The sequence below is a fragment of the Talpa occidentalis genome, unplaced genomic scaffold, assembly GCF_014898055.3.
Source record: "Talpa occidentalis isolate TD23 unplaced genomic scaffold, MPIMG_talOcc4v2.1 talOcc4.16, whole genome shotgun sequence".
NCBI lineage: Eukaryota > Metazoa > Chordata > Mammalia > Eulipotyphla > Talpidae > Talpa > Talpa occidentalis.
This window is the reverse complement of record NW_023601653.1, coordinates 11,343,508-11,371,363: the sequence shown is the minus strand read 5'-3', so window position 1 is coordinate 11,371,363 and position 27,856 is coordinate 11,343,508. Positions and strand designations below refer to the sequence as shown.

The 27,856-nt window shown below is 46.0% G+C and overlaps 1 protein-coding gene across 4 annotated transcripts in view; it reads left to right on the top strand.

Annotated features, from left to right (window-relative positions):
- The window catches only part of TXNRD1 (thioredoxin reductase 1), a 97,010-nt gene extending 81,485 nt beyond the window's left edge, over positions 1-15,525 (top strand). For all 4 annotated transcript variants that reach the window (XM_037513729.2, XM_037513732.1, XM_037513730.2 and 1 more), the window contains 5 exons: positions 543-699; positions 2,706-2,813; positions 4,005-4,100; positions 5,921-6,055; positions 13,681-15,525. In XM_037513729.2, coding sequence (XP_037369626.1) covers positions 543-699; positions 2,706-2,813; positions 4,005-4,100; positions 5,921-6,055; positions 13,681-13,743 — 559 coding nt within the window. In that variant the 3' untranslated portion in view covers positions 13,744-15,525. The remainder of the gene's footprint in view (positions 1-542; positions 700-2,705; positions 2,814-4,004; positions 4,101-5,920; positions 6,056-13,680) is intronic.
- Positions 15,526-27,856: the final 12,331 nt, after the last annotated feature.

The window sequence follows — 27,856 nt, the reverse complement described above, 5'->3', positions numbered from 1 at the left end:
GCTGCTAGCCTGTTTCCACTTGGGTTCAAGGTTTAGCTCTCACCTAATGCTAATAGCTGCCATTTATTCTGCGCTTCCTGTGAACCATGGACTAGTGTGCTATGTTTTATGGGCATTCTCATCGAATCGTCACAACCCTTTCATGTAGATTATGGTATTCTTTTTCTTACTGTTATTCCCATTATCCTTATTCCCATTTACGGTGGGAAAATGAGTCTTAGCGATATTAACTAGGGTTTCCAAGATCAAAGCAGGAATAACTTAACAGACCTGGTTATCACAATTTAGTCCTCATTCTTAACCACTAAGTTCTCATTTTCCCACTCCAGAGTTCCTTATAATTTTTTCACTCATTTAATTTCCAAAATAGCAGCCAGAATTGCCTCTAAGTTTTTGCTTCCTCTGAGAACTTTGTTTTTTTGTGATACAGTCAAGTATTGCCCTCAGCTGAGAGTCGCAATTTTGGGTTTCTTTGCGAGAAAGGGAATTTTGTTCTACTTCGGGAATAGTGATAACTTGATTTTAACTGAATGAATTTGCAGGACTGGAAAAATACCTGTTACGGACGAAGAGCAAACCAATGTGCCTTACATCTACGCCATCGGTGACATCCTGGAGGGCAAGCTGGAACTCACCCCCGTGGCCATCCAGGCCGGGAGATTGCTGGCTCAGAGGCTCTATGCTGGCTCCTCCATCAAGGTGAGCGTGGAGGCCTCCTCCAAGGAGGGACTATTGTTAATAACACTCCTGGCTCTGTATTTAGGGGTAGTTGGGAAGTTTTCCAGGGCTTGAGTAATTTAGTTGTTTGGACTGTGGCCTCGTAGATGTGTTTTATTAGCTGTATTCCAAGCAAGGCATGTTCAGACTGCTGTACTGTGACTTCATTATGAACGTTGTCACCTTGGAGTCACACTAGGAATAAAATGAGCTTGATTAGTCAAGTTTCAGCACTGTTATGCTCTACATGCTCATTATGTAGTTGCATTTTTCATCAGTTTCATTATTACCCATTTAACTATAACTTTCTTTTATGGCACTTTTATGGCACTGATCTAGGCTATTAACAGGATTTGGGGATCCTAGGTAATAATGTCACTGTGCAGAGCTGCTTAAACCCTATTCAGCCTTTATTCCCCAACCTTTCAAAGTCACTGTAGGAAGTTGAACTCTGAGGAACTCTGAGTTCCAGAAACTCTGTTTCTTGGAACTTGATGACAAGAAAAAAAAAAAATAGGCTCAATTTTTTAAAGACTTCTTTTCTTAAGAGCAGTTTTAGTTTCACAGCAAAGCTTAGGATGGTACAGAGATTTCCCATGTGTTTCCTGGCCCCATTGTTTAAAGCAGGAAGGCAAATCTGGACCTGAATCTACCATTATAGTTGTAAGTGAATGTTTGTCTTTACTTTGGAACAGAATTCCGAGAATTTATGTTCTTGTTAGGATGGTATTTATTGTTCATAGAGGGAGGTTCGTTTTAAAGATTCCATCCTGTTTTAGAGAGTTGAATTTGTCATATTTTCAATTCACCTCTAAGTGACTGGGTAGATTTTTGTCAAATGGCATTTAATTAATCCAGTTTTCACAATTCACATCAGCATATTAAAGGTTCTAAGAAATCTGATAGTAGAGAAACTTGTTTATTTTGCTTAATTCAGCATTTACAGACTTGCTTGACTTCTAAAGCCTTTGGTCATGCATCCCTATTAGCATTCGAAGCCATGCTTTGGAAATAACTGTCATAATCATTTACTTTTTTTGTGTGTGTGTATCTGTGGTCTCCATTACCATTTTAATGGTTGCCTGTACCATATTGAAAGCAGGTACCATAGGTCCACATTCATGTTTGCATTTTTTGGTCGAGATTTATTTTTATTTATGCATACAAGAAGGGGGGTATAGGCCAGAGGTGTGTGTGTGGAGAGGGGGTGCTAGAGGATTCACCAGAGACAGAGTGGGGAGCAGAACGGGCAGACTGACTGAAATCCACTGCTGAGAGGAGCAACGGGGAGACAGGGGAGGTCTGCTGAGCCATATGGGTCAGCTCTCTGGCTGGGGAGCAAACTGGTGCTATTTGGCTGGTGATAGCTTCATAGTGCTGAGACTTTAACCCCTGCGCCAAGAGGGAGGTCCATTCTTATTTGCATTTTAAAGCCACTCCAATACTGCTGCTGGTGAAAGGCTGCAGCAGTGCTCAATTAACACACATAGCCTTTTCTGTCTATTAAATTTCTGTCTATTAGAATTCTAAAAGTGGTATTATTTGGACAGTAGAAGTAAAATGTTTTTATAGCTCTTAATAAGTATCCCTAATTGATTGTCCAATGTTATCTATTAATTTCTCTCATCTATGAGACTGTCAGCATTAGGTACACTAGTATTTTTATCTGGTTTATTAACAGGAGGGAAAAAGTGTGTTCTTGTTAATGTCAGTCGGTAGATGGCTGGAGAAGCCAAGTGAATCATTTCTTCATGATCAGCCTTCCCAGGCTTGAAACATCTGCTAAAATTGTCATATCATTTAGTAAACCCAAGTAGCAGGTTTACATTTGGGATTGTGACTGCCCTGCTTTTTTTTTTTTTTTTTTTGGCCCTGCTTTTGGTAGAAAATGTATTAGTCTGATTTCCCGACTCACTGTGAACCTTTTAAAAATACACCCTTTTTTGTGTTGCAATTTCTCTTATCATAATTTTCTTTCCATTTTAAAGTGTGACTATGACAATGTTCCAACAACTGTATTTACTCCTCTGGAATATGGTGCTTGTGGTCTTTCTGAAGAGAAAGCTGTGGAAAAATTTGGTGAAGAAAATATTGAGGTACGTTCTGTTTTTTACTCCTATATTAATGAACTGTTGTTAATTCTTCAAATTTAAATTGCAAGTGAAAGGTAGTACAAAGAACTCCCATATGCCCATGATCCAGGTTCATGTATTATTAACATTCTGCCTGTTTGCGTTATACTTTTCATATTCTTTGTCTTTGTATTTTTTTGGACTCCATTTGAGAGTAAGAAAAACCTTTCTTTTATTAGATTGTTTACAGTTTTTTACTATTTCAAATAGAATGTCTTTATAATTTATTTTCCATTTCTCTGATTATTTTCGGAAGATAGATTGCTATCAAAAGATTAATTTTCAGGTTCTTAAGATATATTCCATATTTCTTGATAATCTTTGACCTTTATTATAAGGATTTGCATTTTTCATGATAAAATACATTTGAAGAAACTTTGAAAAATGTAAGAAAATGTAAGAAAAGTTGCTCATAGACTTAAGTCTATGATGTGTACTTGCTAGCAGTTTGGGATAATTTCTCTAGCCTTTTCCCTGTGTAATTATTATGATGTTATTATTATATGTTCAATTTTTTAATTCACATTAAAAAATCATTATATTCCAACATAAAAAATCACTTATTATAATATCTACATACTATAATTTTAAAAGGTAGTCAACCATATATGTTTTGAAAATAAGCTAGCAGTTCGAGGAGAAAAAAAATCCTTTCAGTCATCCTGGACTTCAGTAAGGATGCTCCTGCATCCTTCTATCAGCCCCCAATCTCCCTCTCTCCCTCCCTCCTTTGGTACTTTTGGTGAATACTGCCAAAGGAGGAAATATCCTTGGAAGCATTAAGCAAGAGAACTAAATAATTGCTGTAATTGTTCCTGGCGCCGTATTTGTTTCTTGTCCACAGTTGTCATTCCTGTAAGATAGTGGTGAGGTTTTTATTTTTTGAATACAAGACAGCAAGTCATTACATGGTTTCTTTATCTCATTTGCTTGCTCTTTGTTCTCATTACATAAGGTTTACTCTTTGAAGGTTGAGGGATAATTCAACAAGGAGTGTAAAGTCATTTTCTCTTCTGACCAGATTTCTGTTTATTCCATGCATGAATTTTATTATTTAGTGAGAATCTAGCGAACCTCCATTCTCTTCACATGTACCCAGTGTTTGACAAACACGTCTTTAGATAATGGGTCTAAATTGTGCCCTTACTGTCCTAGGTTTACCATAGTTACTTTTGGCCCTTGGAATGGACAATTCCATCAAGAGATAACAACAAATGTTACGCAAAAATAATCTGCAATATCAAAGATAATGTAAGTGCAATTCTCATTTTATCCCTTCTACTCATTTCATTTTGTGTTTAGTATGTAGTTCAGTTTTGGTCACATGGTACACATTACATTACTTTAGCATGTTACCTGTTGGTTTCTCCAGCTCCGTGGACGTTATGGGGGCAAGACACATGCCCCACTCTTTGATCCTCACTGTATGGTCCCCGGCTCAGGTGTTTAGGCGTAGTTAGTCGGCAAGCCGTCAAAAACTCGGTTGATGAAGGACCCAAACAGACACCTTAAGAATTGTGTTTATAAAGGGGCAATCATTGAAATTGACTTTCAGCATTTAAAGGTGCTTGGTTTCAAGTGGCACTTACAGTGTTTGTTATCTGCTAGGCTTTTCTTTTTCTTTGTTAATCTGTTTTTAATGAAATATTTAAATTTTCAGAAAGACAGGAAAAGTCCCCACCATCCAGATTTAGTAAATATTAACAATTTGCTTTATTTGCTTGAGAGTTTTTCTCTTACAGGCACGAAATCACCACAGAGGCAGTTTATAGTAGCCTGTGTTTATTTAGCTCTTACCATGTGACAGGTGGTACTTACAGGCCTGCATGTATTAATTTACTAATCCTTACACAGCTCGGGAGGCATGTACTCTAGCTGTCCCTGCTTTGTAGAGGAAGGAATCTGAAGCCCCTGGAAGTTTAGTAATTGTGCCCAGACCTTGGCAGAGCAGGAACTCAATTCCAGGCGATTTAGCAGCTGTGTTGTTTTCACTCCGTTGTCCTCTGTGTGTGTGTAGCCTTTTGTATTCCTTTTTTATCCTTGCTCTTTCCCTCCTCCAGAGGCCATGCTGTCTGGAAGTCGGGAGTGTCTCTCCTGTCCATATTTTCATGTTTGCCACCTGTCATGTGTCTATAAATACTCTACAGTGGGGTTTGATAAAGAGTAGAAGCCTGCCATATGTTTTCTTGATCTCATTATTTTTTGAGATCAATCAATATTATTACATTATACATCTAGTGTATTTTAAGTGCTAGTATGTTCTGTGCTCTTTTTATCCACATATTAAACCCCTGAGTGTCAGGATGAATAATGTAGGACTCCTACATGGAACCTCTCGGAGCACTTGGGCAACAGAATGACCTTCCAGATGGTTTTCCAGGTAGCAGTTGAACCTCAGATGAAGCCTGGTGTTCTGCAGCCCAATTTGCCAGCTCTGTGATGAGACTGGACCCGATATTCCAGCTCAGTCAGAGTTTACTCGGAAAGTCTGTCAGCTGCATACACCATCTTTCTCTGCTCTTGGTAGAAGTTAGCCTGAGTTTGGGATTTTGGATTTATCCAAAAATAATCCCCACACAGGTATTTCAAAGTTGCTTTCCAAAATGGTTTCAGATGGGAAGAGTATTAAGTTTTGAATTATGCTCTTTACCCCCAAAACCTTAGTTAAAATGATTTTTCAATTTGATGGGTTGTAAATGTTAAAACTGTGCTATCAGATAGTTTATCTGAAGATACCACAGATGGTTATTTGAGACACAACAGTAGAGGGGCTGAGGACAAAACTGTGCTTTGGAAAGATTGTCCAGACATTTCAGTGCATAAGGAGTTACAAACGTTTGCTTGTATATGGTCCTCGTCACCATGTGCGCCACCTCCCTCTCTCCCCTTGTGATGTCCCGCCACACCGTCTGCATGGCTGTGAGGGTGTGTCTGCAGCCTTAGACAGCTTTTAGCTCCATAAATAGAAGACTTTGGCCATTTCTGAAAGGGGCTTTTTGGAGTAGATTGGGGAATTACTCCAGGTGTTCAAGGGGCAGAGATCATTATAACTGTATAACTTTGTGCCCTAGGAACGTGTTGTCGGCTTCCACGTCCTGGGTCCAAATGCTGGAGAAGTTACCCAGGGCTTTGCAGCTGCCCTCAAGTGTGGCCTGACCAAATCACAGCTGGACAGCACCATTGGGATCCACCCCGTCTGTGCAGAGGTGGGTCTCCACTTTCCCAGCTCTGGAAGTGCACGCTTCGCCTGGGGCAGATCCACCCCGGCAGGTGTAGGACTCTGGAGCTGTTCCTCTTTTCTTCTGTACACAAGCGTTGCAGCTTACTGTGTTTTTCCTTACAGCTTATTAACGAAAATACCTCAAAAGTAAGGCCTGTGTCTGGAAAGGAAACTTTCTCTGTCAAATATGTTTTGTTGCTGGTACGAACTCTGGAGAGTAAGGTCATGCTATTAAGTGTTAAAAAATGATGAAAATGATGTATAGAGAGGTGCCTTCAACCTTTTATTTATTATGTCTCCTAAATTATTTTCGTGGCAGTCAATATGCCATTCATGCCCAGAAAGATCTTCCGCCTTAGTTATTCCAGACCCACCTTGAGGCTAAGTGATGTCGTCTACCTCTTTAGCTTTTGCTATCAGAGGATGAGATTTGAAAGTGATGCTTTTAAAAGATAGAGCAAATGACTGCCTGTTGAACACTCTGGGCCTCTGGGTGTCTGTTTTATTTCACATCCAAGAGCTGGGCCTGTTGGAGAGCCTGGTGAAGGCGGGAGGGACTATCTCATGTTACACCAGCTCAGACATGGAGCTGAAAATGCAGCTGCTACCTGGTCCCCACAGTCAGTGACCCGGGTCAGCGTGAGCTCATTGTCTCTCTCACACAGCTGAGCTTGTCCCCGAATCTGTGAAGTGTCAGCTTTAGGGCTTGGAAGCCCTTTTGCTTTGCCTTTTCTATGACTCGGGAGATGCTGCATTAATAGTCACCTGGCTGTCTTAGAGGCGTGAAATATTAATGTGTTCTGTATTCAGAGAAAGCTATTTTTGTGAAGTAAAACTAAACTATAAAAATGGAAAAGCGTCTCAATGCTCTTAGAGAATGTGTGATGATATCTTTTATTCAGTGTAGTGACTAGCTGCCTAAGGAGAGAACTAATTTTAACTTTTTTAAAAATTTCTAAAATCCTTTTAGTGAGTATATCAGTTTCCTGGGACTGCTGTAGCCAGTGCCGGAATATGGGCTGAGGGTGGGGTGAGGGGGTGGGGGGTGGGCGGTGCTAAGACAACAGAAATTCATTCACTGGTGCATTTGGAGACTAGAAGTCTGAAGTCAGGGTGTTTCAGTGAGGCCGTGCTCCCTCCAGAGGCGAGGCCTGGGAGAAGCATCCTTCCCGGCCTCAGCAGCTCTGGTGGTTTCGGGCTTGGTGGTTCCTGGCCTATAGCTGCCCTCCCCACTGCCGCCTTCATGCGGCCTTACCTCCTGAGTGTCTGCGTCCACACTTGGCTCTCATTATAAGGACACCAGTCATTGGATCCAGTCTCATGCAGTGTGACCTCATCTTACTTGGTTTCATTTGGGAAGATCCTATTTCCACAAAGGTCACCGAGGCCCTGGGTTAGGACTCAGACATATCTTTCTGGGGGATTGAATTCAACCCACAACCATTGGATATACTTTAAAATGTCGGTGCAGCCCAAGACACTTAAAAGCAAGACAACAGTCTTCTCCAGCCTGTGGAAGAGGGAAAGGCGGCTCCCAGCTCGCACATGCCAGTGTCTAGGTTTTTATCTGAGTTCCTCTCTCAGCGAGCTGGCTCGAAAGACTGTTATCCTCCGCCGCCTGCCAGGCAGTGTTGTGCTGGGATCCAGCGGTGGGAGCGCAGCATCTGGCAGGGTGACTGCCAGCTGCGCAGGGAGATGAGGGGAGGAGGCGGGATGTCTGCCTGCAACCCCTGCCTGCAGAGAGGTCAGCCAGAGGTCTGCTCCGCCGGGTAGACCTGGCACACTGTGGAGCCCTTTCGAAGCATTTGCTGCTGTGCGTCTCCATCTGTCGCTTCTCTTACAACTTCAAAGCTCAGAGGCTGAATGTGTTTACTGCTTTGCTGGGGCTTTTAAAAAATTGTTCTCCAAGCTGGTGGCTGGTTCCTGAGGGGTAGACTGCAGTGGGTGCAGTCTCTGGGGATGTGGTGTGTGGGGTTCTGTGTATAACACTGTTGGGCACTTGGGGTATAGCAGGGATTTAAGATACATTTAAAGGCAGGGGGCAGGGAAATGAAATGCCAGTTTTGGTGGAGTGTGACGAGTCCTAGGATCAGAGTAAATATAAAGTGGCCTTTAGAGTAGGGGTATCAGGGCAAGGTTCTTGAGAGGAGTCCTTGCCTAAGATGAGAAGAATGTGTTCGTGTTAGCTAGTCAGAGGAAACACCAAATAAAAGACTCCGTCAGGGAGCACGGTGTCTTCAGGCCAGTGAAAGACCCTTGGTATTTGCTATTACTTGAAGAGCTTAGGGAGAGATCAGAATAATGCTGGAGAAGTAGGTGGGAAGGTGCCTTGCAAACCAAGGCAGGGGTGTTCTGTTTTATCCTGGGGTGATTCAGTAGAGAGGGGTTTGAACAGGGGATCACAGGGTCAGCTGCATTGTTGGGAGAAGTCCTGGGGTGGCAAAGGTTAAGAGAGGAGGCAGGTGGTGGCTGTGGACAGACACTGACTTATTCGAGAAGGAAATAGGGAAAGAGATTGTTATAGGACAGGGAGAGGGGCAGCCCAAACCCCGCAAACCTGCCTATTCTAAATGGGTTCTGCCATCCGCCGCATCAACACAAAACACATGAGACTTTAATGGGAAGGAACTTTAATAAAACTAGGAAACAATACAGGTAAGGCAAATAATCTAGTTTCTAAATCAAGCATCCAGAGTTACCCATCCCCTCGTGGGTAAAAGTCCATCCAAATGGGATTGGCCCAGAGCAAAGCTCCAAAGCCTGCCACAAGTCTAAAGCATCATCCAGTGGGGACCCACAGAAAAGGGTCACAAACAACCGGACAAGCCCAGAAGGAAAAGAGCAAAATCAACATCAAGATAAAAGCTGCCATTGTCACCTCCCCATAGGGTCTCACCCACGTCTGTGTCACCCAGTCCACAACCCAAAGACAAGCGCAGTTTCTTCACGTGTCTCTAGGCTCCATGGGCCTCCTCCAGGTCTCCTGGCTCCATCCTGCTTCCTTCCTCAGTCTCTTCTGCCGCTTCTCCTCTTCCTGCTCAGCTCCACCCTCCCTTGGGTGGGGCAGGGAAACTCCCCCTTTCCTGGGGACCACCCTGTTGCAAGATGATGACACTTTCCAACTGATTGGAAATGGGAAGAGTCAAAACAGAATGGTTCACATTTGTGGCTTGAAGCAGGAAGCAGTAGTGGAAAGCAGATTCAAGGGATTAACACTGACCACAGCTGATGCCGGTGTGGGCTTACGGTAGCAAGTATTGACATATTTCCTGAGTATTGACATATTTCCTGAGTATTGACATATTTCCTTTCAAGATCCTCTGGGGAGGTGGCAGTAGCATCTGCATCTGACAGATGAGGGAACTGAGGACATAGAGGTGGGGTGACTTGGCCCAGCGTCTGACCCCCAAGCCCTGTGCTCCAGTGCAGACAGACCTCCCTGCAGTATCTGCCCTGGAATTCCAACATGGAAATGATATTGGTGGCAACACAAGTGAAGTGAAGTGGAGACACAAGACCTGGCTTGCGGTCTCAGTGAAGCTGGCCCTGTCAGAGGCCTGGCTTTCCCATTAAATAAAATTGAGCCGCAGTCTGACTCACAGGGCCGATGAGCAGACTGTGCCCAAAGTGCCCGAGAGTCTTGGCATTTGGGAGCTGCTCAGGACATGCATCTGTTGGCTGCTGCTTCCCAGGGTATTTCCATCGCAAAAGATGTGGCTTCACTGAAAAGTCATCATTAAGGTATATTTTGGGGGAGATAGATAAAATCTGAAAAAGTTCCTATGTTGATTTTTTTTTTAAAGATTTATTTATTTATTTATACATGCATTGGGTACAGTCAGAAGTGCAGGAGGGTGAAAGAATTCACCAGAGCCAGAGTGGGGAGCAGAGCAGGCAGAAGGACTGAATGAAGTACACTGCTGAGGGGAGCAGCGGGCGGCAGGAGAGGTCTGCGCGCCATGTGGGACCCTCGCCGGTGGCCGGGGATCGAACCAGCACTGCAGAAGCTGCGGGCAGCTTCGCAGCCCAGCGCTCAACTGCTGCGCCACCAGGGGAGGCCCTGTTGATTTTTTTTTTTTTTTAACCTCTGCTTATGAACTCGTTCCTTTAGAAGCCAGGGGTTGAGGAAGTGAAGACTTCCTCTCCTGACTGAGAAAATCTTTTTAAAGATTTATTAATAGAGGGAAAGTGCTGTTTGATTGATAGGTGATGTTTAAGGGACTCTTTCTCTAAACTATGAAGCCTGGGTTCTGACTTGGACAGTCATTGCATTTGCCCTGGACCCACTCTTTCTTCACAGGGTGTTGGGGGTCCACTCAGAATGCAGTCCTTATGTGTTACTACTAAGTCCACCAGGAGGTGGAAGACAGGTTTAGACACTTGAGCCATTTTATGGTGTCTGATCTGATAATAAAAAACTAGCCTTTAATTTTACTTGCTTTTTAAAATTTCATTTTCCGAATACATTTTTTTTAATTTTTTTAAGATTTATTTATTTATGTATACAAGAGCTGGGGTACAGGCCAGAGGTGCGGGGGGTGAGAGGACTCACCAGGGACAGAGTGGGGAACAGAACAGGCAGATTGACTGAAATGCACTGCTGTGCGGAGCAGTGGGCGAAACAGGAGAGGTCTGCTGCACCATGTGGGTTGCTCCCTGGCCGGCCGGGGATGGAACTCGTGCTGCAGAGGCTGCGGACAGCTTCATAGGTTGCGTCTTAACCCTTTGCGCCACCAGGGAGGCCCTCCAAAGACATTTATATTGAATTGCACACGTGTCTGATCCATTTTGCTGGATCAGAAATAATGATTGAAATCCACTCCTGCATCTGTTTAACGCTTTCAGCACAGCCGCACCACTAACTGGGGTGATTTGCAGAGGGAATCATTTCAGGAGGTCTTTCAGATCACTTTGATAAAATAACCTGGGCAGTTGAGCAGCCTTTGGCTCTGAGGAGTAAGAACTTAAAAAACTTCCTCTGTTCCAAAAGGTTTTCTTCTGTAATTGCTCTGAGTAGGATTTTACTGAACGCCCGTTGTTGTCAGTCTGAGAGAGGGAGTCTTAGGGCCTGGAGCGATAGGAATGCATTAGCATTATTCAGTGTGAAGCTCGATGGTGGTAATTTATTCTGGACTTCTGAGCAGCCATAATTGAATAAGAAACTGACTACACATCATTTAGAGTAGTAATTACAACTAATCAGGTTTATCTGTAGGGGGAAGTAATAGCTCAAGAAGAAAGAGCATTAGAAAAGACCCCTGTGGAATGTCTCCAGGTGAATTTTAGTGCAAAGCATCGAAAATTTTGTTTTATATTTTTTTAAAAGATTTCTTTATTGATGCATACAAGAGCTGGGGTGTAGGCCAGAGGTGCAGGGGTAGGGGGGTTGAGAGGATTTACCAGAGACAGAGTGGGATGCAGAACAGGCAGATCTACTGAAATACACTGCTGAAGGGAGCAGCGGGCTAGGCAGGAGAGGTCTGCTGCGCCATGTGGGTCAGCTCCTTGGTTGGGGATTGAACTTGTGCTGTAGTGGCTGTCCATAGCGTCATGGTGCTGAGACTTAACCCTTTGCGCCACCAGGGAGGCCCCAAAAGTTTTGTTTTAATAGTTAACATAATCACAGTCTGGAGTGAGGGGTTCCCGTGAGGCTGGGGCCCAAGTCACAACAGCACTGACTTCTGCATGAAGGGGTAGTCCCCACGCTCATGTTTAAAAAATGGGTTTTATAAAAATTCTCAAGCAGATATGTGCAAATAAAAGCTTTAGAAAGCTTGGCCCCCTCAGTTTTTCCATTTAGACTAACCAGCAAGGGTATTTAGCTCCTCTGTCTCTTTAACAACCTGTTTATTGGAACAAGAACAGATAAGGGCTCTTTTTAAAAATCTGCTTCTGTTTTTGATGGGGTTTCTATCGAAATTTCTATTTGTAAATTAATTTCTGAGAAATAAAACTTAGGCTTGTAAATTCACAAGCCTGGAATTTGTCTTAATGTGCTCCTTGGCTCTTTGTGTCTTTCTTCCTTTAAACATTGAAAAGTGCATGTTTGATGGCGTTTTAAATTCCCCATGATAGCATTTTCCCAGCAAAACTATTTTCATTTTCGCATATTGTCTTTTTGTCCTCGTACACAGCCACACATTTTTCAAACAAAGGAATTTTATTGCTTTTCAAAGAGTGTACTTCCTTACGGTGTCATTAGCACTGAATTTGAGAGTGCTAATGAAACTTAGAAAATTCAGTGTAAATATATTTCTCCATAGTAGTATCAAAGGGATAACTATTTCAAGGATTTCCATGTGTCTTTGCTAACAAGGATGGACCTCTTAGAGTTATTTTTTTGGATGTGAACTGTTCATATTTTACATGTTTTGAGATACTGGCTGTGTTACTGGGGTCTGAAGTTTTTGAGGTGCTGAAGAGCTTTCAGAAGTAAAAATACTTTGTCTCTTTAAAGCTGAAGCAGACAAAGGGCTTTCTCAGTCAAGGTCCTCCTTAGTACAAAAGTATTTTACCCTTTTATTCAAAAGTGTTGGATGCTGATTCCTATTGCTTTCACTATATAGAGTCAAAGTGACCTTGAATTGTATGTGTGTTCTTTGTGTTAAAAACCAGGAAACCAGTTGTGTCTCAGGAATTAAAGGGGCAGCTGACCAAAGTTTGTCTAAATGTGCCCACAAGGATGCAGGCACTCAGGAGTCTTCCTTCACTGGGATTCTCCCAAATAAGCTGTGGTCTCCATTCTCAGTAAGACACTTAATGGCTTGGAAGGTCAGCTTTTTAGGGTAGGACAGGTGGACTCCACGGAGTTGTATAGCTCCAGCTCTGGGTACAGGAGGCATTCTGGCAGGTCACAGGGCATATTACAAATAGCATGTTGACCATAAATAGTTTGGATGGCCAAGCAACAGAAGCTTGGATATGTAATTTGTAATATCTTCACTGTGTGAAGACCTGAATACTGTAGTACACAATATCAGTACTGTATTACCGTGGTTGAATAGTCTTGTGTGAATAATGGAAGGATTGAACTTTGTGTCTGTATAGGTGAATTACAGAAATACAGTATGGAACCAAGAAAACAGGCAGCACAAGTGCCCACACACCAGCTTGTCATTCACATGTAAAGTTAAAAACCTAGGGGAGAAATGCATAGGAATGGCAGGCACGGATGGGGGGCAGGGAAGGAGGTGATAGGGGTGCACACGTGACTCTAACCATATCTGCAAATTTCTGAACTGGTTGGTTGAACAAGTAGGTTTGTTAAAAATAGCCTTTATACCTTTCTAGGTATCCAAGATATTTTATGATGCATTGCTTCTAGAGTATTGAAAAGCGTTTGTGTGGTTATTTTGTTTTAATTTACCTTCATGGTCAGAAAGTTCATTAGCTATGCCTAAATGGCTTTTTTTCACTTTCATCTTGCTTTTAGAACGCTTCCCCGTTTTCATCTCTGGAGAATTAGAGGATTTCCTTCATTCTCTTCCTTCTGCTTTGTTCATTTTGAGTAGGCGCCCAGGTCATTCTTACTCTGTATGGTGTTGTCTGAACTGTACCCCGTTAGCTCATTGGCTCAGGGTCTGACCCTCTTCTGCTTTCTCCTCCCGGCAGGTATTCACGACGCTGTCTGTGACGAAGCGCTCCGGAGGGGGCATCCTCCAGGCTGGCTGCTGAGGTTAAGCCCCAGTGTGGATGCTGTCGCCATGACTCCGCACCACGGACATCCCCGTGCCAAATCCAAGGCCAAGTTTTGGGGAAGGTTCTCGGACCTGGGCACCTGTGTGTCCTGTGCCTCCACCACCCGAGGCCCCTTGGATGTCGTGGGTAGGAGGTGGTAAGCGGAAGGCAGGCAGCATCCCACTGGGGTCACCATGACAGACTGGGAACTGACTCGGCAGAGCATCGGAGCATGCATCCATGAAGTCACCGGCCTCAAGCCCGTGTGGGTGGGCAGTGACGGATCGTCTGCTGGGGCAGTTTCGGCGCCCTCACCTTTGTGGGTGCTCACTCTCTCTTCTAGCTTTTTAATGTTGATTACTTTTTTCCTTTTTTCTCCATGGTATTAATGATAACTAGAAATGAAAAGTGTTAGCAGCTGATTTCTGTCCATGAGCAAGTTAGGGCTGGATAGTGCAAACAAAGTGGCTCGTTGCGTGGAAGACTCGAGATGGCTCACTTGTCCTGTGCAAGAGGCTGTCCCGGGGCTCCCGAGTGCTGGCTTCCCCCACCTCTGCAGCAGTGGCTCCCGATAGGCCGTGTCCAGGCAAATTCATGACCGTCTCTGACCAAATTCGCCCCCGTGCACTACATCACTGATGATTGCTACTTTCCTAGTTGTGTTCGGGCAAGGAAATGGCTGCTTGGCCGAGGCTGCACGGAGCCGGGTGGGACAGGCCGGCTTCGTCGCGGTGTGCGTGAGAGTCACATCTTAAACGGGGAAAAGAGGAGTAAATCTCCCTTTACTTAGCTTGTGTGTTGGTCTAAGTGAGCTGAGATCTCTTGCAAAGGAAAACACCTGTGGAAGGCTTTCTTCGTGGTAGCTGTGGCGTTAAGCCAAACCCCACCGAGGACGACTCGACTTTCCTGGTGTGTCAGGTAGCTCTCCCCTCCCAGGAGCCACACTCGTAGGCCTTCCCACGCCTATGTTAGCCCTCGCGCAGTCATTGCTTTTTAAAAGAAGCTGTTAATAGCCTAAGTTATTATTGAACACAGGTGGATGTGAAGGATTTTCATTTAAAAACCGAATGGTGTTGACTTTCTCTGTTGAAAGAACAGCTGCACCTGGCGGAGTGTGGCCGGCGTGTCTGTGCCTCGCCGCGTTCCGGCTTGTGTTATGGCAAAGAGGTGCTCGCTCACAGTTACAGGCCCTGTGCGCCATCCTGAGGAGGAGGCCGTCTTTGTGTATTTGGACTCCAGACACGTGCTGTGGACACCCGCCTCCAATCGGCAGTTCCCAGTTCTTGTGATTCCCTCCTGCGCGCATCTTGGCTGCAGCGCCGGCGGCTGGTCCCAAGCGCGCTTCTGGGTCACCGCGGGCACATCTGGGCCGGCCTGGCCTTTGGTCAGCAGAGTGCCCGGCCCTCACCCGCAGGGCGCTGCTTCACGCCCACCCTCCCATCCGGGTCTGTGAAGAAAACAGAAAAAGGAAGAAAGGACCCGGGGAATGAGGTGGCCGACTGTCGCTGCTTTATTTATTGGTTTGATTCGTTTTTCCTCCAAGTCTGCCAGTCTCTGGAATTGGAACGTAGCCGCGTGAGCCGCTGCACCTGATCATGTTGTGATTCTCTCTTCTTAGTGGCACGTGGGAGGCTCTGCCCCCACAGGAAGGATCGTACTTTATAGACTTGTCTTGTTTAGATTCTGTCGTAGCCCAATGTGTTAAAACCCGTACTAAATTCCATGTATTTTTATTACAAATCTTCTGAGAAAACAATGTGAAACATTAAAAGTATTGCTATCCTCCCTGTTGCCTTCTTACGGGTTGGCGGCGTTGGTGTCGGTATAAGGTGAGCGGCGATAGTCACGAGAGCCAGGATGGGGTGCTGGGTGGGCCATGGTGCGCCCCGCCCGCCATCTGCTGAGGCTGATGTGCAGCGGTGTTGGCTTCCCCACTTCACAGCTTGTCCACATCTGACCATCAGCGTGAGTCTCCAGGGTGGCAAGACCACCACCCTCACCCCAGCCAGCTCCAGGTATCCCAGCACTTAACACACCCAAGGCTGGATCAGTTACCTCCCCGCATGGCGCTGGAGGGAGTGCAGTCTGCCCCCAGCCCCTGGTGGGCTCACACATGAAAACAGGCGCTTGGTAAGTGTTTCCATCCGTGTGGATGGTCAGGCTCTGGTCATGCACTCACATGTGCTTCGTCCCTTACATGTCACTTGTCAAGCAGAAACTCCTGTGCTGTGTTAATCCTTTACCCAAATACCTTTCCAGAGTGTATTTCTGTCCCACCCTGAGAGCACAGCACGCTGACAGGCACAGCTTCGTGTGTGCACCAGGCCCTGTGACTGGCCATGTAGACTGACATCATCCTTAACAACAGCCCGAGGCGGGGATTCCCACCTCAGGGTCACCGCACTATTGGTGCCGCTAGGTCTTGAACCCAGAGGTCTGTAGCTTTGGAGTTGGCCCCCAGGCCACACGGACTCCCTGTTGTCTGACAAGTGGAAGCTTTCAGGGCCGCTATTGCGGTTCCTGGAACTTGTGGTTTTTCACGTGCCATGGAGCGGTGTCAGCACCATGAACAAATACCTTGTCTGAGGTGTTTTAGCACTTTCGCTAACTGGCGGTCTCCTGCCAATTTATTTCCATGCTGCAGCCAGAATTTTGCTGCTCAGACTTGCCTTGCTCCAAGCCCTCGGGCTTTTGCAAAGTCCTATAAATACGCCCATGCTGTCCTGTCCGTAGCCTGTCCTTTCCTGCAGACTGACCTCTGCTTTCTTTTGCTCCTCTGGCCACACCTTCCTTCTGCCCCATGTCCACTCCAGTCCTCACCTCCCTGCCCTGGGCTGCCCCGTCTACCCAGATCCCCTTGGTTCTCTCCAGAGCACTTTAAATGAACTCTGCTTGGAGCCTGACATGAGTCACCACTTCTAGATAAATTAGGGCTTCTCACCTGTAAAACCACAGCTTCTAGGCTTGTAACCTGTAAGAGCACGAGGGGCACTCAGAAGATTTGTGTAATTGGCTCAGCAGGTAGAGTCTCTTAACATTTGTGTAAGGACCTGGCAGAGATGGCTGATGGCCATGTAGGGAGCTTGTTAATCTCCGCCTCTGTCAGGAATCCTTGATTCAAATGTTAATGGTGGTAGAAAGTCATCAAAACAGCAACCTCTCTGATGAGAAATCTAAATTAACTGCTGTGAGATACCATTTCATACCTGTCTGAACTATTTCTGTAGCCAAGATAAGGAAATAACTCAGGTGCCTGAGTGGGGTGATTGGCTACAGATATATACCCAATGAAATACTACTCAGCCATGAAAAAGGTGAAACCTGCCATTTGTGACGACATGGATGGACCTCATGGGGATCATGTTACATGAAATAAGCCAGAAAGAGAAAGACAAGTATTTCACTGGTTTGTGCACTATGAAGAGCAAAACAGCATGGTGGTTACCAGAAGGGACCAAGGTGGGCTTGGGGGGCTGGTGACCCCTCCAACAAATAAATGAAGGAGCAAGAATGCAGTGATCACAGGAACGTGGCATATCCCAGAGTGACGAGCCATGACAAGAACAGGCATTTTCTGAGTATGTTTCCCCCGATCCTGTTGAAATTGATCTCATCGCTGCTCTGTGCAGTGGCACATGTGTCCCACTTAAATTCAGAGCCGCCCCCTCAAACTCTAAGAATTGTACATGCTTAGAGTTATAAAGGTCATTTTGAGAGTCTGCATGTATTTCCCCAAATTTGGATTTAGTTACGGATAATGACAGCATGGAGCTCCCTTTAAACTTTGCTCCATTAGATTCATGAGGTGTTGTATCTGAGAAGAACAAGTGTTAATTATCTCTGTAATGACATTCATTAGTGCATAAATGAAATGCATTCATATTTTATTCATAAATATTAAGTGCTGCCCGATACCAATGCAGTGTTGCTGCAACATGTTTTGAGTTATGCTCAAATTCTCTGCTGCTTTTCTCAGACACATGGTGACCCACAGAGCTCAGGCAGGAGGACACCCACCTGCACCTGTGTGCACACCTGCACATGAGCATACACCTGCACCTGAGTTTATATCGGCACCTGAGCACACATCTGCACATGTGCACATACCTGCACCTGAGCACACATCTGCACATGTGCACATACCTGCACCCGAGCACATATCTGCACCTGAGATTATACTTGCACCACAGTCCCTTACATAGCAGGAAGAGTGGTGTCCAGGTGACACTTTCTGGAAGCAAATACATGTGAGAAATGATCTAGCCAAACCTCCAACATGTGGATGTAACAATGGAAATAGAGATCCCAAATGCGCTGACGTTCTGCAGAAGAGTGGAGGCCCAGGTCCCACCTCCAGAGTCCCTGCCATGACTGGGAGCCATCATGGAAAGGATCTGTGCCCTCTTCCCAGGGGCAAGGGAGGTCTTGCTCTTCAGCAGGGAGCACAAATCTCAACAAAGGACCTTCCAGCACCCTTGACAGAGGAAGGGAGGGAAGCCTACTCCCTCCAGAGAGCAGAGCTGGAGAGGATCCCTGGGACTCCACCACTTTTCTACGTCACTGCACACCTAGTCGCACTTTTTCTCATCTCTGGATATTTACTTAGCACTATACTTCAAAAGTGATCCTCCTTTTAAATGTAAACACATTTATTTGTAAAGAAAACTACATATCAAAATCGTACTCGGAAACTAGTTTCACTAGCCAGAGAGATTAATTTTTAAAATAAATACAAGAGCACATATTTACATATGCTTGCGGAGATACACATCAAACATTTCTGGAAGAACACAGAGCGCATAGTGACTGCCTTTGGAGTGAGCCAGTGGCTAGGGGCTGTGGGGGGAGAGGGGAGGCAGCAATAGGTGAGTGTTCCTGTGTATTCCCATTTATGCTCTCTGCTTCAAGAATAAAAGTTAAAACAAATGGCTAGAAAAAATGTAATGAAACCAAAACATAGGCATTGCATTCTGGCTGGATGCTGTTGCCTTCTGAAGATGCTGAAGGAGGTCTATCTCTGATAAAGAGGATTCCTGAGCCAGGGAGGTGGTAAGTAGCCTCCAGCATCCAACTGAGACTCACTCTTTGATGTAGTACTAATCTTTGATGGAATAAAAGAACCGAAACACAGAGGCTGTCTTTCCCACGCTGTCATTCATGCTACCTTTCTTTCCACACCTTGTCACCGTGTCCAGGTCTCTGCGGCTATCCTGACTCAGGGCCAGTCTTGCTTCAGACAAAGAACAGGCACCAGCAAATCAGAATTGAAAGCAGCCTTAGAAGCCTCCAGCTGAATATTCCCACCTCTACATATCTTCAAAGGCCCCTGGGTATAGTCCCCTATCCCCCAAGTCTTTCTGCAAAATATCCCACTCCAGTTTATTTTCTAGGGAGATGGTGCCTGGTCTTTCTTCATCAATTCCCAAAGAGGTCTGTGACTTCTAAAAGTTGCAGCTCAAAAACTCCCACTTTGCAGAAGCAGAAACAAGTCCAGAGAGAGGAGAGACTGCTCCAAGGCTATGCAGCTCACGCCTGTGAGCAGAGTCCCAACAGGTTAGTAGCTGAAATTAATTGAGGAGGCCTTCTTGCTGCACAAAAACGTGGACCATTGACTCAGGAAAACACATGAACTGCTTGAATGAAGTACTAGCCATTCTGACAAAGTTTCTCCTACATGGAATTTGTGCCAGCAGCAATTTCTGGAGGCAGCTGTGAAATAGTGGGGAGAGGTCAGGACAAAGCCTGAGGAACCAGAGCACATTCTGTGGATTTGCAGTGGGGCCTTGGAAAATACATCAGTGTTTCCTTCTCTGAATAATGGAGATAATAACACCCAGGTATATTTAGTTTAGGAGGGTTTTTTAGCTGCAAGTAACAGACATCCACTAACTGGGACTTAAACGTGATGTTCAGTTTTACAACATAACAAGTCCTAAGGCAGGTGGTTTTGACAATTACATCAGCAACTCAGACGTCAGGATTCTGGGGCTTGTTTGTTTACGGTTCTCTTGTTCTTTCCCTCATGGTCACCAGATGGCTGCTGTAGCATCAAGTTGATAATTAAGGCAGTAACAAGAGGGATAGAAAGGGTAAAGTTGCCTTCTAGCTTTTATAAGACTGCCCCAGCAGTCAACATGCTTGTATCCCCTTGACTAGATCCATGTCCCGTGGCATCTCTAGCTGCAAGGGAAGCTGGAAAACCATAGAGTGGTTTAACCAATGAACAGTGTCTTCCTGAGGATGTGAAGCAGAGACAAGACTAGGTAGGTTGGGGAGATGCAGAGAGGGGAGAAACTAATCTTTGTTTCATGGCTGCCCTTCTGCAGGCTCCATTACTCCCCACCCCTGATTGCAGACCTCAAAGATGCTAGTTTATGAGAACCAACTCTGTAATATGCCACACAAACTAAAATCATCACTGAGATTATCAGAGCTTCCAAAAGGTAATGCAAAGCAAACCCAATTAAAGTGGTCTGTTTCCCTCCCCCCACCCGTTTATCTGTTAGAAGGTTTGGATTTGAATTAAATCTTCATTACACAGTCTAAGCATTTGCTTTAAAACCTCACCTCTTGTGATCCCTCCTTGTTCTGCTCATTCTTTGTTCTCAAAGCAACGGGAACTAGTCAGTTCTCTCTGCAAATAACATCAGTGAAAACCTTCTGGGGACACTTCAAGGCCTCCACAGCTGCATGAATGCCGGCCCGGCTGGGTCCGTGTTAATACATCAACTGGGGAAAACACTCTGTCAATATTTGCAGGGAAGAGAAGTTGCCACGATGAGAAAGGCCACATTATGGAAATGGAGGGGTTTATGCAGGGAGACATTTTAGAAGCAGGGAGGGTCAATAAAGAGGCTAAAATGGGTTAAGTGGTACATAAGCATAAGGCACAGATGAAGTTACTGGTTAAGAAAGAAAGCGAGACTCTGGTAGCCCACAGCTCCCAGCTGCCCACGCTGCCATTTTAGGAAAGAATGGACATTTCCCAGGGACTGTTTTGTGGCAAAAACTAAAGGTGCTTATGTCAGAAGGACTGGGGGATGGACGAGCCACTGTAACCCCTCACCACATGCCCCCCCACACTCTCAGTGCCCTGGCTGCTTTGTTCTTCCTCAGTCAAAAAGCAGCTAGAGGGGCCTCCCCTGGTGGCGCAGGGGTTGAGTGCTGGGCTGCGAAGCTGCCCGCAGCCTCTGCAGCGCTGGTTCGATCCCTGCCCGCTGCTCCCCTCAGCAGTGTACTTCGGTCCTTCTGCCTGCTCTGTTCCCCGCTCTGGCTCTGGTGAATTCTCTCACCCTCCCGCGCTTTAAAAAAGCAGTTGGAGGGTGGCTAAGCCATGGTGTAGGGGAAATGAAGTTATCAGGTTTTTTTTTTTAAAGATTTATTTATGATTACAAGAACCGGGGTACAGGCCAGAGGTGTGGGAGGTGAGAGGATCCTCCAGGGACAGAGCAAGGAACAGAACAGGCAGATAGACCGAAGTACGCTGCTGAGGGGAGCAGCAGGCGAGTCAGGAGAGGTCTGCTGCACCATGTGGGTAGCTCCCTGGCGGGCCGGGGATCGAACTCGAGCTGCAGAGGCTGCGGACAGCTTCACAGCGCTGCGCTCAACCCGCTGCGCCACCGGGGAGGCCTGGTTACCAGGTTTTTTACGCCCGCCTGCCATCAGCATCTACGGCCCGCACCTGCAGGCCTGCACACTTGCCTGTAATTATGGGCACCTGGGCCCCGTATATGGAGCCCCTGTGCCGAGGGGCGAGGGGCTAGAAGGGCTGCGTCACGCCGAGGTGGTACGAGGACTAAAATGGAGGACGCCGAGAGGAGAGAGCCAGAGCCGTGCTGGGAAAGCTGGCCCGCCTCCTGCGTCGTCATTCAGAGACCTGTGAACATCTACCATAGGCGCCACCATTATCTTTTCACCTGCGAGAACTGAAGCTGAACCTGCCCAGCTGGGGAGGGTTGCCGAACCCATCGCTGCTGAAGTCAGACGGCCGTGTGACCTGGGGCTTGCGGCTTGACCGCTCCGTGCCTCGCTTCCCCCCGCTGTGAGGCAGTGACAACGTTCATCCTGCACCCCGGATCCTCAGGCGGACAAGTTAACCTGAGGTAAGTTAATATTAAGGTAAGGTTGGGGGGCGGGCTGGAGGGGGGCAGTGGTTGGAGGGTTAGGAGCCAAGGGGGAGAGGACTCTGGTGGGGTGTTAGGGGTGCTTTAGTGGTGAGTGGGGTATAACAATACTTCTAAAGAGGTATGCCCGTACCCCCAAAACCTCGAAAGTGTTGTAAACAATGATCCCAATAAAGATAATTGAATTAAGAATGCACTGGGGCGGGGGATAATATAGGGAGATAAATCAGCGTTTGCTGAGCAGGTATATGGCGTTAGCCCTCAGGATGGGTGACCCGCTGGCAGGCGGCAGACTTGGCCTGGGGAGGCGTGGGGGACTCTGGGTTTTTCCAGGCTAATCCCACAGGAGTCTCGTGCGGTCTGCCAAAAGACACCTTTTTCTCTTTCTTGTGGAACGCGAGCAGGGATCTGGAAAGCAGTTCATGCATTTTCGAGAAAGAAGGCACAAGGAGTGGGGTGAGCAGGTGCCATGGAAACGGCACAGCCCCAGCCAGGCCCCTCGGTGGAGCGTCAGATGTGGCCGCTACTCACTCTGGTGACCTTGACAATGATGAGCCCTGATGGATTAGGGAGACAGGTAAGTGCTCCTGGGCCCCAGGACCGCCTAGAGGATTCCATAGGACCATGATGTAAAAGCCTGTTGCTGTGCCTGGCACACAGTCAGGGTGGCTAAGTCCATTTAGCAAGGATGATTCGCTCAAAAGCCCTGGCCCGAGGGAAGTCACCCCGACCAGTTGCCTTATATTCATCACACCAAAGGGCAGACCCAGGGGAAGTGCAGGTGGAAGCTGCCATCTCTCTGCTCCGACCACGTCTGACCGTCTCTCAGGAGGTGGGCACTGCCTGAGCGATGGCCAAGGACTGTCCACCAGGTCCTGGGACTGCAGGGCCAGTCTCAGTGGTTGGATTTGGACAGGAGGTGGGTGTTGCGACCGGGGTGGGGTGGGAGGGGTGGCAAGCGGGAGAGACCTCCTCCCTTGCCTCCACTCAGATGATTCCAAGCAGTGGGGGAGGGGGGCTCTGCATGGAGGCGCATCCTGGTCTAGGCAGGCCAGAAGGATGAGGTCTGAGCAGGAAGCTCCGGGGAAGGAGCTGAGCATGCCCAGAACATCCTCTCCTCTTTGGGACCCAATTTGTCCACAAGAAGCGTGCTTCCCACCTGCCCTGCACCCTCAGTACAGGTACCCTCAGTTTACAGTGTAAGGCTGCAGGATATGGATGGGAAGGAGAGGTGCTCAGAGGCCCAGCCCTGGCCTGTGGTAGGAGCCAAGCTCCTGTGCAGTGAAGTGAGTCTCGGCCCCCTGGCCCTGCTGTCCCCAGCCCAGCCCTTGCAGAGACAAGCCACCATCTCTGTCCTGTGGTGGGTGCTGCTGGTTACCCCGGCTCCAAGTGTGCTCAAGCTCCAGGCATCATTTCTGCAGCTGAAGCAGGCAGGCTCCCACCTACATTAGTTTGGCTTCAAATGCTGCACCTTTTAACTCAGGGGATTATTTTCATTTATTTGAGACCCACTCAGGAAGATCTGAAAATAGCAGAGACTGTGTCTGTTTCATCCACTTATCCCCAGGGCCTAACATAATCGGTATCATCCAGGAAACGTATGTTGAATAAATACCTAAAAATTGAATAGTTGGTAAGTGAAAATACCCTACGCATAAAAATATTCGTTGCCATGTTATTTATAGCAGTGAAAAAAAATTTTATCTGGTTAAGGGATCTTTGGTATTAAATACAATTGAAATGGCTGCCATTATTAGAATTAACATGAGGACCATAAAAACATGAAAAAATGTTTATGGAGTGTAATGAAAAGGGTACAGATGGAATTTGATAACACTGTTAATAAAGCAATATAAATGGAAATCTAGATAGAATAAGATTGGAAAGTACATATAGAAACAAAGTTATTGTATAAAATGAGTGGGTTTATGAGCAATTAAGAAGCATTTTTATAATGTCTAACGTGGGCTCTAGAAGATTTTTAAATTCTTTTAAAGAAACCTCTGAGGACTTTCGAAACAGACGAGCCAGTGGTTTGCTGTTTTCCAGGGTCTCTGTGTGAGCTGTGAAAGGCCTCACTGGCTAGGGGGCTTCTGAAAATTTCCACCTCCCTCCCTCTCCTGGTGCAAAGCAATTCAGACCTGGCAAAATTATTCTTGGCAAATGCAAGTTTGTCTCAGAGTTGTCAGTGCAGAGAGCCTCCAGCAACTGAGGAGCTCTGTGTGTGTGGGTCGAACTCTGTTTGCAGCAAGGATTTGACAGAAGCCATTTCAGGCTTTTTTTTGCAAGTCTTTCTCCTCTTCCATTTTTTTTCAATTTCAGTAAACAACACAGGGGTGTGGTTTGATGCCCCCACCGACCCCTCACCAGCTCTGAGTATTAGGAAGCAGTGGAGAGAAGCTTGCACTGCTCCCTCCTTCCCTCCCCTGCATTCTGTCCCTGTGGCCACACCAGCTCAGCTCCCCTGTGGTCTGGCAGAGGAGCCAGAGGAAACCATTGCCCATTCTCACACCTCTTCTTGCTGAAGGGGCAGGGTCCTTAAGGAGACAGTGTGACCCTTTGTGGGACCAGCTGGTGTCTTCTCCCAGGACTTGGTGGATGTGCTCCTGGAACTGTACCCCGGGCTATCCAGGCCTTCATTTGCAGCAGCCACACTCTGGGACTCTGACATAGGCCTCCGTGGAGGTCCAGGCAGCACTGGCCTGGGCTCACCTTAGCCGATAATGCCAGCAAGACAGAGGTCCCAGCACTGCCATGGCAGGCCAAAGCCTCGGGGGACCACAGAGAGAAATCCCATTTTGAGTTAGGTTTTGTAAAATGCAAGCAGTTTAGGGGTGTGTGTGTGTGTGTGTGTCTTTTTGGCCTATGGATAGCCAACTGCGTTAGCTCTATGTATGGAAAAGTCTCCCTTTCCACCATTGAGTCACTTTTGCACCTGCCCAAAACCGCTCAAGCATGTTGGTATGGCCTACTTCTGACTCGCCGTTCTGCTCTGTTGACCTGAGTGTCTGTTCCTGCACATTGATTCCTTTGGCTTCATAATAAGTCTTGAAATTGAGTAGATGGATCCCATTTTATTCTTCTCTTTCAAAATTGTTTTAGCTATTTGAGTTCCTTTGCCTTCTCAAGTAAAGTTTAGAATAATCTTGTCTATATCTACAAAAATCTTGCTGAGGGTTTGCTAGGAATTGGTCTAAACCTATTTATCAGTTGGGAAGAACAGACATCTTTATTATATCGAGGTTGCTAATCCATAAATAAGGTGTATTTTCTCATGGATTTACATCTTCTTTGAGTTCTTTCATAAATATTTTGCAGTTTTCAGCATACAAACCCTCGACATGTCTTACTGGATTTATAACTATTTCATTTTGGGGACATTGACAGTAAACACTATTGTATTTTTAAATTTTGGTACCCACGTGTTCCTTGCTAGTGTAGAGGTAAACAGTTGACTTTTGTATATTTGACTTGTATCCCGTGTCTGCTAACCGGGCTTATTGGTTTAAGGATTTTTTTTTGCAGACTCCAGCAATTTTCTACATGGACAGTCATGTCACCTATAAACACATCTTCCTTTCTGGCCTGTATGCCTTGTATTTCCTTTATTGCCTTTTTTTTAAATTGGCTAGAACTTAGGGCGCTGTGTTGAGTAAGAGGGGTGAGAATAGACACGTTTCCAAATATTCAGTCTTTCACTGGCAAATATGTGAGTTGCAGGAATTTTTATAGTTGTTCTTCAATAAGTTAAGAAAGCACTCTCTTCCCATTTTTCTGAATTTTTAAACATCATGAATGGGCATTGCATTTTGTCAAATGCTTTTTTTCTACATCAATTTATGAGATCATGTGATTTTCCTTCTCTGAGTTGTTAAACTGGTGGATTCCACTGATTGATTTTCAGATATTGAATCAGCCTTGCATCCCTGGAGTGCCTCACTTGGTCACGGTGTACAATTCTTTTTATAGATTGCTGAATTTTACTTGATAATATTTCATTGAGGGTTTTTATGTCTGCATTGATCTATATTTTATGTCTATATGATGTGTGTGTGTGTGTATGTATACTGTCCTTTTCTGACTTTATTAACAGCATAGAATTAACTCTGTAGAATGAATTGGGAAGTTTCTCCTCTTGTTTCTAGCAGAGAATGTATCAGGTGCTACTTCTTCTTTAAATGCTTGGTAGAATTCTCCAGTGAAACCACCTGGGTCTGGAGACTCTTGTGGCAGTTTTTAAATGAAAAATTCAATTCCCTTAACAGTTGCAGGTATATTCAAACCATCTTGTTCATACCAAGTGAGTTGTAGTCATTTGTGTTTTTCAAGGAATTGGTCCATTTTATCTGAGTTGTCAAAAAATGTGTGTTCTCAAAAGCTTTAAAAAATTCACTTTCCCTTATTAGTTCCTCTCACACTGAAGTGAGTTGCTGATTCCCCCACGTGCCTCACCTGCTCTCATTCAGGTCACAGAGCTGATATGTGAGGAAAAGCATCATTCTGAGTCAACACAAGCCCAGCATCCTGGACTGTTAGGCAGAGCTTAGGGTGGGCCAGCCCCAGCGTAAACATGCAGAGCAACAGGAAACCAGCTGGCTTCGGCTGCTCTAACGCGTCCTGGCACCTTACCCACCACCTTAGCAGGCTGGAGACTCACTAAGTCACTTAAGCCTCCAAGAGAGACCAGGAGAGACCTTCAGCCCAGGATGCGCAGAATCACTGGAGACCACTAGGTGGCGCTCAGAATGCACAGTTGCTCACAGAGGCCAAGGGCTGATCCAAGAAGCTGAGCTGGACAAGACAGGTCTGTGGGTCATTTTGTTCTCTCACTGGGACAAACTCTGGGCATCTAGAACCTGTGAGGACCCCGGGAACTCTAGCCTGGCAGAGTATGCAACACTTCCCTAGCCTTCCCTGCAGACAGAGGCGCTAACGCTTGGGGAGGACAGAACAAGCTGTCAGAAGAGCTGCTGGTGAAACCGTCTTGTCCACACCCAACAAGAGTCCTGGAGTCTCTGCCTGTTAAACAGTGATCCTCCAGCCAGGCATGGAGCTGAATCCTGATGCATCTACTCCATCCCCTTTCAGGCCTGGCTCCTCACATCCCTACCAGCTCCAGTCCCTGAAGACACAAGGGTCCCTCCCCCTTTTTCATTATACTTCCAGAAGAGCTCTCTAGAGGTTGTCCTGCCTCTGCCACTAACTGTGCACCTTGGCCATGTCCCGTGCAGCTTATCTGCTGGATTTGGACTCATTCCAAATCCCAACTCAACCATTCACTGGCTGTGCCACCAAGGAAAGTTACTTAACCTTTCTGAGCCTCAGGTTCACGACCATCCCATGGGGTTCACGATGCCACTCATCTCACAGTGTTGTAAGCTTTAATCTAGGAAGAGAGACAACACTGAGCTGCTTTCTCTTTCAAATGCAGAATCCAACACATGAATGACTGACATTTCCTTTCAGAATTCCTTGGACAAGCTCTTGGCTGAGGTTAATTGTTCATTACAATGAAATGAAGCGTTTCCGTAGTGTAGTGGTTATCACGTTCGCCTCACAATGAAATGAAGACATGACCTTGGATAATGGACCCATTTTAGTAAGTTGCGTCCGCTCTATCTATAATGAGAAGCTAATCATATTTACAGATTTCGTCGATCCTCAGATGCAAGCCTGCCCTCCACACACACTTTCAGCTGCCATGGAATTGGGATGTATCTTGTGATCAGTGTCTTATTGTCACCAACACAGGCCGTGACACTGCCTGACATCTCTGTCAAACCCCGAGTGTGGCGCCCTTGAGCGAGTCTCATCCTCATCAGTGCCACTGGTTGCCCAGAGGGTGACTTTGAGTTGAAAAGTATCAGCATTGACAACAGTGAGTTGAAAATCACCAAGGTTTAGACTCTGTAAAAAAAAGTTTTGAGACTCACTCAACCAGTTTTTTCCACTTCTCTTTTCTTCCTTTGCTATGCCCAGGGGTGACA